The 14,082-nt window shown below is 43.1% G+C and overlaps 1 protein-coding gene across 12 annotated transcripts in view; it reads right to left on the minus strand.

Moving 5' to 3' along the window:
• Window positions 1-14,082, minus strand: part of LOC129677894 (histone-lysine N-methyltransferase, H3 lysine-36 specific-like) — a 41,979-nt gene that overhangs the window by 6,879 nt on the left and 21,018 nt on the right. For 5 of the 12 annotated variants that reach the window (XM_055608566.1, XM_055608568.1, XM_055608562.1 and 2 more), the window contains exon 4: window positions 13,344-13,479. In XM_055608566.1, the coding sequence (XP_055464541.1) occupies window positions 13,344-13,479 (136 nt within the window). Of the gene's footprint in view, window positions 1-11,294; window positions 11,382-12,065; window positions 12,999-13,343; window positions 13,480-14,082 lie in introns of those variants that run through there. The other 7 variants (XR_008720291.1, XR_008720287.1, XR_008720290.1 and 4 more) reach the window with 6 other exon arrangements.

Below are 14,082 nucleotides of genomic sequence, written 5' to 3' on the forward strand. Positions count from 1 at the left end.
AGCAGCTAGGTTAAATGATATCCTTGCAGCTCAAGGGGCACACATTAAAATCGACTATTAAAACAAGCAAACTTGTGGCTGAACCACCCAGCAAACACCACCAGCAAATCTAAAATAAGCTACAGGTCACATGCAAGCTAATCCCTGGGAACTCATGTTCATTTTATAGCATTCTAGAGAGCTGTCAACATGAGCCAACATGTCTGGGTCCTGCTAAGCCCTGGCATGCCTTTGTAACTTGACACTTGCCAGATTAAAAGTCAAATTAAAATTTCACTTTCACATGAACATCCACAGGACAGGGAGGCTGACATGCACCCAGAGGAAGAAAAAGCTCCATCTCTGTCTCTGGAAACAGGAAGCATGGCGTTATAGGAAGGTGGCTGTGAGCAGGTTACACAGCCCATCTAAGGGCAATTCAGTTTCAGGGCAGAGATGACGATGTGCTATGTTGCCCTCACCAAACATCTAGTCCAGTGCAGGTGTAAGGTCCTCAGTAGGAGTGAATGAGGACAGCCTGAGTCCTCAGTAGGACTGAATGAGGGCTGGAGAAATGAGCAAAGGTGAGTTTGGATGTCCTAAGAGTGTGTATAACATAATCTGACCTGCATTGCAGATGGCCCTACTGGCTACTGTTGTGACGGGCGATGATGAGGAAGAATAAGTAAAAGCCTTTTGCAGGGCAGGGGTTGAGGTGAAGATGGGAGGGTTGAGCCACCCTCTGCCCCAAGCGTCCCACAGACACAAGCAACTCTCCCAGTTAGGACCACCATCATTTCAAGACACTGAAATGAGAGAAAGGTAAATCTGGTGAAGCTAAAGCTAAATCAGTAAAAAATGAGCAGGCTCTGTCCTTATAAAAAACATAAATACAAATTAGGATTGGGACAGCCAACGTAAATACCGAGAACTTGGGAACAAGTTACCGATTAACTGCACTAATGAAACGGACAGTTTTCAAGCCATAGAACCCATACCATTGCTTGGAATGCTGTGACTTATACATGATACTAGGCTGAAATGTCCCAGAACATTAAGGTCAGACTTAGCAAGCATTTGACACTGTGGAAGCCGGCCAACATTTCACAAAATCAAGATATGTAGCTTCTTTTCACTCATTTCTACGTTATTCAAATCAAGATACCTTCCTTAAGGATGTTTTGTGAGTAAGGCCCAGTCATTCTATCTAAAGAAAATGAGCTCTAAGTGATGAGGCAGATATTTATAGCTTGCAGGCAACAATCGGCACAGCTTGTCCACAAATGCAGATAGTACTTGCATCTCATTTTGCAGCGTCTCACAGTGTGGGACTTAGTGATCAAAGGTAGTCAGTTGCTGGCCCTGTGCCCTGCATTTCACAGCATTTTACAGAGACAACGTTGAGGGGATTATACCCGAGGAATGATGACCGGATGATCAATGGCTCAATGTCATGCTGTAGGTATGAGGGTTCTAGGAAATGGGTGCCACATATGCTGGGAAGGTACTACTGAGCAACAACCCCCACCAGCTGCCCCACGTCACTATGGAGGAGCCGAGCCAAGGTGAGGCAAGAGAAGAGGTGGGTTTCAGATCAGCAGAAGGATTTTCTTGTTCAACAAAGATACCAACGTTCTAGCCAGGAGTGAACTACACACAGTTGTCAGAATGTCTTGCCTAAACTATAGATGGCTTGTGGCTCTCTCTGTAAAGCTGTTGCTTCTCTCATGTCAAACCTACCCTCTGCTGCCTGGCCTCAATGGCCAAAAATAGGTGCAAAATTCCTTGGACATATCATTATTTCTTTCCTTTCTTCCTTCTTCTTTCCTTCCTTCCTTCCCTTTCCTCCACACCCCCCCCCCATGCTGAGGATCAAATCCATGGCCTTACACATATTGAGCAAGCATTCTTAACATAGAACTACATTCTCGGGGGGGGGGGGGGAGGATGGCGGCAACGGGAGAACACCTTGTCTGAGAAGCGGGAAAACACACTCCATGCAGTGACGAGGAGACTGAACTCTGGGCCCTAAAACAACAGCGATCGATCGTGTTTCCCAGGTGAGGGGAGGCTCCCACGGCGTGGGAATCGGTCGGGTCCACTCTCGGCTGCCCAGCCAGAACCCGGAAGAGAACCGGCAACTCGGGCTTTGGGACTCCGGGCTGGTGCCGCAAGCCTGCTTGTCCCAATCAATTTCCCAGGCTGATTGGTGGGCACAAGGGGACCTAAGGCTGCGAGTCCCAGTCGCAAAAAAAACCCCACGGGGAAGAAAAGTTGCCAGACTGCTCACGGGTCACCCAGTCTTTCCCTGGAAAGTCTCTCCGACCACGGGTACCGGCCACCATCACAATTGAGCTCCCGCGCCGTGCACTGATTGCAGCTGCGCGCCCAGCTCAAAATCCCTATTCCCTCTTCGGAGGAGGCAAGAGGTGTCCAGCAGAATCTGCCACAGACCACATCGTCCGTACCCCAACCCGAGATCGGGGCTGAGAAAACACAATCCTTTCGGGCACGACCCCAAACGCCGCCATCACCTGCCGCAGTGGAGTGGAAGGATAAAGAGGCACACAGCGGCTTCACAGTGCTGGAACTCCAGTGCTGCCGGTCGCTCCTAGCAAACAAACTACAGCTCGGGATCTGGGACTGTGGTCATTCTACACATCCTGAGATTATCATGGGTCCAGCAAAATAAGGTCTAGCAGCAAGTTCTATCACCGGCGCCCCTTCCCCCCCCTGGCAGAGAAACGCCGCCGGCTCAGGGTTCAGGATCCGACTGAGAGGCCCCAAGCCCTGCTGGCACCCCCCTGAGAGCACCTCCATAAGCTTGCCCTAGCAGAGGAGAAGGTCAGAGAGGGAGGACAGAGAGGCAGCCTGCCAAGGACACAGCACCCTCTCTCCAGCGGCCCCTAGCAGAGAAACCCAAGCTCTGGATCTGAGGACACTCAACCCTACCCGGTACTCTCTTGGGATCAGCAAACATAGGTTCTACCGCTAGGCTGCTTCTGGCAGAGAGACCTGGGCCCGGGATCTGGGATTGAGTACACTCATCCTACCTTTTTCCCGCACCACCCAGGGACCAGTCAACATAACCCCTCCTGGCAGAGGGAAAGGACAAAGAGGCAGCACACAGGAAAGGTGGACACCGAGTCCTGTGGCCACAGTGTCACAGAGCTGACTGTTATCCTACCCGTGCACTTCCGCAGCAGGACCAAATCAGAGAGTAGTGAGCAAGGGGAACCCCTGTGCATTCCAACTGGTCCTGCAAGAGAGTGAGCCTTCTAGGGAGAGATTGCCCCAGACCCAGGGCCTCTCCACAGAAGCAACCAGACGAGATCCCTGCCACCCACACTCCTAGTGTGGGCATCAGAGGGATTCTTGGGATAGCAACTCCAACATTGAAGCCTCTGCCTTGTGGGTCCACCAGGGTAATCCAGGCAAACAATCCCTGGATCTCAGTCAAAACTGCATAATAGTGGCTTGCAGGCCACTGCAATAGTGAGAGAATCCGCGCATGCACACTGCGCCCGCTAAAAGCGCACGAGAATAGCACCAGCGTCACATTCCTTACTTAGGCAAAACTGAAAACACGGTACACACTCCCAAAGCAGTGAACCTCTCTCATCTTCCTGAAAAAACAGTCCAGAAAACAGAAAGAGAGGATCATAGCCCAAACTACAACCTCGAGGAACAACCAGTGAGGATTATAAATAACCAGATGGCTAGAGGCAGACGTAAGAACACTCCCAACAAAAATCAAGACATAATGACCCCACCAGCAACCCCACAAAACAATGGACACTCCAACTCACTAGATATACAAGAAAACGACCTCAAAACTATGTTTCTCCAGCTATTAGAGGCCCATAGAGATGAAATGAACAAAGCCCTCAGAGAAATAACCAAAGAAATCGAGACTAACCAAGAGGAAACAAATCGTGCTCTCAGAGAAATGACCACGAAAATTGAGGCAAACAGAGAAGAAATGCACAAAGCTCTCAAAGAAATGTCCACACAAATGAAGGCAAATAAAGAAGAAATAAACAAAGCTCTCATAGAAATACAGGCAATTATACCCAAAGAAATAGAGGCACAATTAGTGATATATAGAGAGGAAACGGACAAAAAAATAGAAGCTATCATTGAAAACCAGGAGTCCACATTCAAACAGATGAAGGAAATGGTGCAAGACATGAAAACAGAATTAGAATCAATAAAGAAAACACAAATAGAGAAAAACCAGGAGCTGGAGAACATAGAGAAAAGATCAGGCACTACAAAGGTAAGCATCACCAACAGAATACAAGAGATGGAAGAAAGAATCTCAGGAGCCGAAGACACACTTGTGGAAATTGACACGTCTCTCAAAGAAATAATAAAATCAGAAAAGTTCCAAACACAAAACATACAAGAAATTAAGGACACCATGAAAAGACAAAACCTAAGAATAATAGGAGTAGAAGAAAAAGAAGACAGCAGGCTCAAAGGTCCGGAAAATATTTTCAAGAAAATTATAGAAGAAAACTTTCCCAACTTAAAGAAGGAGATGGCCATAAACATACAAGAGGCCTACAGAACACCAAGTAGACTAGACCAGAAAAGAAATTCTTCACCTCACATCATAGTCAAAACACTGAACCTACGAAACAAAGAAAAAAATTCTAAAAGCAGCAAGGGAAAAAGGCCAAGTAGCATATGAAGGTAGACCTATCAGAATCACACCAGATTTCTCAACAGAAACTATTAAAGCCAGAAGGGCCTGGACAGAAATCATACAGTCCTTAAGGGACCACAGATTCCAACCCAGACTACTATACCCAGCAAAACTTTCAATCAACATAGACGGAGAATTCAAGATATTCCAAGACAAAACCAAATTTAAGCAATATCTACATAGTAACCCAGCTCTACAGAAGTTACTAGAAAGGAAACTCCAAACCAAAGATAACAACTACATCGAAGGAAACAGAGGAAAGAGATAACTACACAACAAAAAAAAACAAAAGAAGACAAGCAATGAAACTCAGTGACACCACCAACACCACATCTAAAGTAAGTAACAATTGTTGGTCACTAGTTTCTATCAACATCATCGGACTCAACTCCCCAATTAAAAGACACAGACTAACAGAATGGTTGCGGAAACAGGATCCATCATTCAGTTGCATCCAAGAAACACACCTATGCAACAAAGATAAACACTACCTCAGAGTAAAGGGCTGGGAAAATGTCTTTCAAGCAAATGGTTCCAGAAAACAAGCGGGAGTAGCCATCCTAATATCTAATAAAATAGACTTTCAACCCAAGTTAATAAAAAAAGATAAGGACGGCCACTATATTCTCATCAAAGGAAAAATCCATCAAGAGGACAGCACAATTTTCAATATCTATGCCCCAAATACAAGAGCACCTACATTCATAAATGAAACAATATTAAAGCTTAAATCACACATTGATCCTAAAACCCTAATAGTGGGAGACTTCAACACTCCACTCTCACCAAGGGACAGATCAACTAGACAGAAAACAAATAGGGAAATAAAAACACTTACAGAGACCCTAAATCAAATGGACCTAATAGACGTCTACAGATCTTTTCATCCAAACTCAAAAGAGTATACCTTCTTTTCAGCACCGCATGGAACCTTCTCCAAAATAGACCAGATAGTTGGTCATAAAGAAAGCCTCAACAGATACAAAAAGATTGAAATAATCCCTTGTATTCTATCTGACCACAATGGACTTAAGCTGGACCTCAACAACAACCGAAATAACAAACAGCCTACACGCACATGGAAACTGAACAACCTGTTACTCAACGACAGCTGGGTTAAGGAAGAAATAAAGAAAGAAATTAAAGACTTCCTAAAATTCAATGAAAATGAAGGCACAACATACCCAAATTTATGGGACACACTGAAAGCAGTGCTCAGGGGAAAATTTATAGCACTAAGTGCCTGCAAGAAGAAATTCGTAACATCACATACAAACAACTTAATGGCCCAACTGAAAACACTAGAAAAAAAAGAAGCAGATACACCCAAGAGGAGCAGAAGGCTGGAAATAATCAAACTCAGGGCTGAAATCAATCAATTAGAAACAAATAAAACTATTCAAAGAATCAATGAAACAAAAAGCTGGTTCTTTGAGAAAATCAACAAGATAGACAAACCCTTATTCAAACTAACTAAAAAGCAGAGAGAATCTATCCAAATCAACAAAATCAGAGATGAAAAGGGTGACATAACTACAGACACTGAGGAAATTCAAACAATCATTAGGTCATACTACAAAAGCCTATATGCCACAAAATTTGAAAACCTAAATGAAATGGACAATTTTCTTGATAGATTCCATCTTCCAACATTAAGTCAAGATCAGATAGAAAGAATGAACAGCCCTATATCCCCCAAGGTAATTGAAGCAGTCATTCACAGTCTCCCCTCCAAAAAAAGCCCTGGGCCAGATGGTTTCAGCGCGGAATTCTACCAGACCTTCAAAGAAGTGCTCACACCAATTCTCCTCAAACTATTTCACAAAATAGAAACAGAAGGTACATTACCAAACTCATTCTATGAAGCAACAGTCACCCTGATACCTAAACCACACAAAGACCCAACAAAAAAAGAGAACTTCAGACCTATCTCTCTTATGAACATTGACGCAAAAATACTCAATAAAATACTTGCAAACCGAATCCAAGAACACATCAAAGATATCATCAACCACGACCAAGTAGGCTTCATCCCAGGCATGCAAGGGTGGTTCAACATACGGAAATCCATCAATGTAATCCACCACATAAACAAACTGAAGGAGAAAAACCACATGATCATCTCCTTAGATGCTGAAAAAGCATTTGACAAAGTCCAACACCCATTCATGTTTAAAGTCTTGGAGAGATCAGAAATACAGGCACATACCTAAAGATAGTAAAGGCAATATACAGCAAGCCTATAGCCAACATCAAACTCAATGGAGAGAAACTTAAATCAATCCCACTGAAATCAGGGACAAGACAAGGCTGCCCACTCTCTCACTACCTCTTCAACATAGTACTTGAAGTCCTAGCCAGAGCAATAAGACAACTAAAGGAGATCAAGGGGTTACAGATCGGAAAGGAAGAGGTCAAAGTGTCACTATTCGCAGATGATATGATAGTATATATGAGCGACCCCAAGAATTCAACCAGAGAACTCCTCCAGTTGATAAACACCTTCAGCAAAGTGGCAGGATACAAAATCAACTCAAAAAAGTCAGAAGCCCTCCTGTATACCAAAGACAAAATGGCCGAGAAAGAAATTAGGGAAACAACACCCTTCACAATAGCCACTAACCACATAAAGTACCTTGGGGTGACACTAACCGAGCAAGTGAAAGACCTGTTTGAGAAAAACTTCAAGTCTCTGAAGAAAGAAACTGAAGAAGATCTCAGAAGATGGAAACATCTCCCATGCTCATGGATTGGTAGGATTAACATTGTGAACATGGCCATCCTGCCAAAAGCAATCTACAGATTCAATGCAATTCCCATCAAAATACCAACTCAATTCTTTACAGACCTTGAAAAAAAGATTCTCAGCTTCATATGGAGAAACAAAAAACCCAGAATCTCCAAAACAATCCTGTACAACAACAGATCATCTGGAGGTATCTCCATCCCCGATCTCAAGTTGTACTACAGAGCAATAGTAATAAAAACTGCATGGTATTGGCATAAAAACAGAAAGGAGGATCAATGGAACCGCATAGAAGACCCAGAAATAAACCCACACACCTATGAATACTCGATTTTTGACAAAGAAGCCAAAACCATTCAATGGAAAATAGACAGCATCTTCAACAAATGGTGCTGGTCCAACTGGATGTCCACATGCAGAAAAATGAAAATAGATCCATATTTATCACCCTGCACAAATGTAAAGTCCAAGTGGATCAAAGACCTCAACATAAAACCAGATACTCTAAATCTGTTAGAAGAAAAAGTGGGGAACAGCCTAGAACTCATTGGCACAGGAGACAACTTCCTGAACAGAACACCAACAGCACAGGCTCTAAGAGCAACAATCAATAAATGGGACCTCATGAAACTGAAAAGCTTCTGTAAAGCAAAGGACAGTGTCATCAAAACAAAACGCCTGCCTACAGATTGGGAAAGAATCTTCACTAACCCTTTATCTGACAGAGGACTAATATCGAGTATATACAAAGAACTAAAGAAGCTGAAAAGCAGCAAACCAAGTAATCCAATTAAAAAATGGGGAACAGAGCTAAACAGAGAATTCTCGACAGAGGAATATCGAATGGCAGAGAAACACTTAAAGAAATGCTCATCCTCATTAGCCATCAGGGAAATGCAAATCAAAACGACCCTGAGATATCACCTTACACCCATCAGAATGGCCAAAATGAAAAACTCAAGGGACAACACATGCTGGAGAGGATGTGGAGAAAGGGGAACCCTCCTCCACTGCTGGTGGGAATGTAAACTGGTACAACCACTCTGGAAATCTATCTGGCGCTTTCTAAGACAATTAGGAATAGTGCTTCCTCAAGACCCAACTATACCACTGCTAGGTATATACCCAAACTTTGCTCAAGTACACAAAAGGGATATTTGCTCAACCATGTTTATAGCAGCTTTATGTGTAATAGCCAGAACCTGGAAACAACCCAGATGTCCATCAACGGAGGAATGGGTACAGAAATTGTGGTATTTTTACACAATGGAATACTACTCAGCAATCAAAAAGGAGGAAATCATGAAATTTGCAGGCAAATTGTGGGATCTAGAAAAGATCATCCTGAGTGAATATCCCAGAAGGAGAAAAACAAAAATGGTATATACTCATTTATATAGACCTATAAGAGATGATAAACATAATGAAATCTATACACCTAAAAAAGATAATCAAGAGAGTGGACATGGGGTAAGATTATCAATCCTCGTTTTGAAAGACAGATGGGATGCGCATTGAACATATGACAGGAGTCTACTGAGCGCATTTGAAAGACTCTAACTAGCAGTGTTTTCAAAGCAAAGACTCATGACCAAACCTTTGGCAGAGTACAGGGAATCATAAGAAAGAAGGGGAGTTAGTCTGATGAGGAAAGGATAGGAGCTCCACAAGGAGCAAATATATCTGGGCACAGGGTCTTTTCTGAGACTGACATGCAACCAAAGACCATGTGTGAATGTAACCTAGAACCTCTGCTCAGATGTAGCCTGTGGTAGCTCAGTAACCAATTGGTTTCCCATAGTGAGGGGAACAAGGACTATTTCTAACAGGAACTCAATGGCAGGCTCTTTGACCTCTCCACCCCCCAAGGGAGGAGCAGTCCTGTTAGGCCACAGAGGAGAGCTTTGCAGCCAGTCCTGAAGATACCTGATAAAACAGGATCGGATGAATGGGGAGGAGGTCCCCCCTATCAGTGGACTTGGCAAGGGGCACGGTGGAGATGAGGAAGGGAGGGAGGGACTGGGAGGGAATGAGGGATCGGGACACAGCTGGGATACAGAGTTAATAAAATATAACTGATAAGAAAAAAATAAAATTAAAGAAAAAAGAAAAGGAAAAAAAAGAACTACATTCTCAAACTCAATCTATCAATTACACATATTTTATGGTTTTTGTTTTTAAGTGTGTGTGTACATGCACATGCATGTGTGCATGTGTACACGTTCTTGAAGAACACATCAAATCCCCCTGGAGCTGGAGTTAAAGCATTGAGAATCATCCGACCAAACTCAGGTCCTCCAGGAGAGCAGTGTGTGCTCTTAGCCACCGAGTCATCTCTCCATCTCCAACATCTCTTTTCTAAAATACTAATTTTGTATAATCTTTTCCATGTCTTTTGCTTTTTCAAGACAAGATTTCTCTGTGTAGCCTTGGCTATCTTGGACTTGCTCTGTAGACCAGACTGGCTTCAAACTCACAGAGATCCATCTGCCTCTACTGGGATTACAGTGTGCGCGACCACCACCACCCCCACCCGGCTCCAACTATCATATTAGTCTAATAGCTGACATCCCCTCTGGTCACTGCTTTGGTGTCCTGGGAATTTAGCACAATGCAGCATATTCCTTCTTTCCATCTCACAGAGGAGAAAATGGAAAGACACCATCATAGCCTGCCTAGGCACTGTGGCTGTGGGCTGGGGCATGCAGACACTTGCTGCACACAGCTGACACAGGGGCTGCTTTCAATTTGCAGCAGAAGCAAACACAGGCAATGTTAGACAGACCAGTCTCCCACATTGTAGCCCACAGGAGCCCCACTGGTCCATACAGTAACACAGGTTGACAGTGCAGAACAGCATCAGTGGCTTGGCTCTAGCACCCTTCGTGGTCCCATCAAGACACTAAGAGCTAACAGATACGTAGCAAGCAAGCTCTATGCTGCCCAATACGCATGTCCTGTCCACATTATTTAGAGCCAGTTTAGTGTGCCAGGCTCTGTTCTAGGCACAGAATACAGCAATGAAGCCAACAGAAAGAGACCTCTAGCCTCATGAGGCCTAGGTGGAGGTAAGAGGACACAGTCTACATGTTAGTCAAACATGGTGAACAGTTTAGGATCAGAACAACAGGAGCAGATGCTTCTTTTTTCAAGTGGCTATGTCCTTCACAAGTTCTAAGCACAGAGGCAGAAGCACAGCTTGCAGTGGGCTGAGGTAGCAGCAGCCAGGCCAGCCAGGGCTTGTGAATGCTGGTGGGAGGACACTGCAGCTAATCTAAGGGGGAGAGTTAATCCAAGTTGTCCTATGACCTACACACACAATCTTTTTTTTAAGGGATTATTTCCTGAGGCATTAAACTCAGGCCTAGGCTGGCCTTAAGCTCATAGTTACCCTGCCTTGGCCTCAAAAGTGTTAGAATTACAAGAATAGGCATCTCTTAAGTCCACACTACCAGCATCCATATCCAGCACTAACTCACAACTTCTACAGAGAAAGTAATGATTGAAATAATTCAAACTAAGTATCAAAAGATCCAGGCATATGGGGAGGGGAGGAGGTCATGCCACAACTAATACCACAACTCTGAAGCCCAATGCAGGAGGACTCAAAGGCAGAGTTCTAAGCCAGCCTGGGCTGTATCAAGAGATATATCTAAAAATAAGTCAAGGGCTGGGTATGTGCATTTAATTCCAGCACTTAGGAGTCAAAGGCAAGCAGATTTCTATAAATTTAAAACCAGTTTGATCTACAGAAGAGTTCCAGTCTAATCAGGGCTACATAGTGAGAATCTGTCTCAAGAAGGGGAAAAACAAAAGGTTAAAAAAAAATCCACTTAAGCTAAGGTTAGTGATACTTGCCTACAATCCAGGAGTCGGGTGGATCCAGAGTTCGTGGTCATCCTAAACTCCATAATTTTGAGGTCGGCCTTGGCTACAGAATACTGTCTAAAAAACAGGAGGTGGATCAGAGCACATATTGCTGGGGACCCAAGCTCGGTTCCTAGCACCCATTTTACAATTTTTGACCTCTGCCTCCCACCTAATTAGACTTGTGCTACCACATGCCATTTATTTGGTGTTGAGGATTATACCAAGGCTTCATTCATGTTAGGCAAGAACTTTAGAAGTTGAGCTATGCCTGGCTCTTATAGTGAATTTCTCTAATTATTATTTAGAAGATATTTTATTAGTTTCTGTAATCAAATGCACAGATAAGACATTATAGCTTTAATCATTCCTATACAAATGGAGCAGCTGCTAATTTCTGTGCCATGCCAACACAACAATTAGAGTGAATATTTTAAAAGCGTGTATTATAGTTCTCCAATGATAGCACACATCCTAGAACCGTGCACAGAATTTGTATCAACACTACGGGCACTGCATGATATGTTGCCTTCCACCCTCAGCATCAAAACACACGCATGCTACTTTATGTTCCCAGAGCAATCACTTCCCTTGAGTTAATCCTAATGGAGCCTTCCAAGGCTTATAAAAAATAGCTTTACTGTACTTGTTTAGTAGTATGTGCAAGGTCTCAGGATACGTTCCTAATTCCATCAAGAAACCAACCAAAAAAGAAAGCATTAGGGATGGAGAGATGGCTCAGTAGTTAAGAGCACTACCTACCATACTAGAGGACCCAGGTTCAATTACATGTCCAGTGACCAACAGCCGTGTGTAACTCCAGTTTCACAGGATCCTAACCACGGGCACTGTGCCCACATGCTGCAAAGACATACACGCAGGCAAAACACTCACATACATAAATAATAATAAAAATTTGAAGACTGAAGAAATGGCTCAGATCTTGAGAGCACTTGTTGATCTTGAAGAGAACCAGGGGTTGGTTTTTGGCTCCTAGCACCTACCTAGAGCCATCTACACCCTGGTCCCGGGTAATCTGACACCTTTTCTGATCTCTGTAGGTATCAGGACCACTTTTCGTGTGTATACATGCATGCAAGAAAAACGCTCACATACATAAAATGAAAAAAATAAATGAAAATAAGATCTTTCAAAAAAATTTAAAAAGCAAACACTACGGTGCTGGAGAGGTGGCTCAGGAGCTAAGAGTACTCACTGGCTGCTCTTCCAGAAGGCCCAGGCTTCAATTCCCAGAGCTCACATGGCAGTTCACAACTGTCTCAAGCTCCAGTTCCAGGAGATCCAACATTCTCACAGACATACATGCATGTAGAACATCAATTCATATAAAATAAAAATCATTAAGCTGGGAATGATGACACATACCTTTAGTCCTAGTGCCCAAGAAGGCTGAGGCAGATGGATCTCTGAGTTTGAGGCCAGCCTGGTCTACAAAGCAAGTCCAGGACAGCCAAGGCTACACAGAGAAACCCTGTCTTTAGAAACAAAAAAACAAAAATGAAAAATCTCAAAACTATAGATGGAGCTCAGTTGGTAAAGTGCCTGCCTACAATGCACAAAGTCCCAGGCTACACATAGCACCACATAAACTGGGTGGCACATACCTGTAATCCCAGCATGTGGGAGATGGAGGAAGATCAGTTCAAGGCCAGCCTAGGATATGTGAAACCTCATCTCCAAGAAAATAAGAGGGGGTAAGGGGCTATACAATAAATGATAAAGCTAATTTTCCATTTCCATTGTATAACTGAGAATTATTTAAAACAGCCTCACTATATAGCTGTCCTCAAATCCATGATTCTCCTGCCATAACCTTTCAGGCTATGAGAGTACAGGCAAGTCCCAACATGCCTAGTCTAACTACTTTTCAAACTCAGAGTAAAACAAACTTTTATTAAAAAGATGAAATTTCCAAAGAAAACAATGGAAGAAACAAAAATCATGAGACATACTAAAAACAGCTGAAGCTTATGACTCCACATTGTATTTCATAACAAATAATCAACCGTACATTATTACCTTTCATTTTTGAGTGCGCATTCATCAATGGATCAGAACAAATCCTGCAGGGCCACCATGGGCGTCTCTTGAATTTTGCCCAAATGAGATCTCCAACTTCATATTTCAGTGGTGTAGACGTTTTCTTTGGTTGACACTTTAGACAGACAAAACATGGGGAATCAGTATGGATAAGAAAACATCCAACGCATTATCATCCAGTTAGAATTCTGAAAAGCCAATGCCTAAACACAAAATGAAAACCTAACCAGGGTCGGGAAGATGGCTCAGTGAGTAAAAGTGCCTGCCGCCCAGCCTGACAACCTGAATTTGATCCCTGAGATTCATATGATGTGGTGAACAAACCCCGTTAACCCATGACCTCCATATCAGCACTGTGGCACACAGCACCCACACATCCATAATAAATGTTTTTTTTTTAAATAGATGACAACTCAGCTAATCAATGATAAAATAAGCATAAATTACCTTGACTCAACCATTTACACACAGCCTTTTTAGAACAATTTTCAATTTGTTTTATATTCTCATTATGGTTATAATTTAAAAATAGCTCAAAACTACAAAGGATATGGTAGTACAAGCCTTTAACTCTAATACTCAGGAGACAGAGATTAAGCATAGATCTCTGGGAGTTCAAGGACAGCCTGGTCTACATAGTGAGATACTGTTTCAAACAAAATAAAATCAATCCTAGAAGTACAGGCCATACTCTACTCATGCCAATAAACCCCACCTA

The sequence above is a fragment of the Psammomys obesus genome, unplaced genomic scaffold, assembly GCF_907164565.1.
Source record: "Psammomys obesus unplaced genomic scaffold, mPsaObe1.curated_primary_1811, whole genome shotgun sequence".
NCBI classification, from domain to species: Eukaryota; Metazoa; Chordata; class Mammalia; order Rodentia; family Muridae; genus Psammomys; species Psammomys obesus.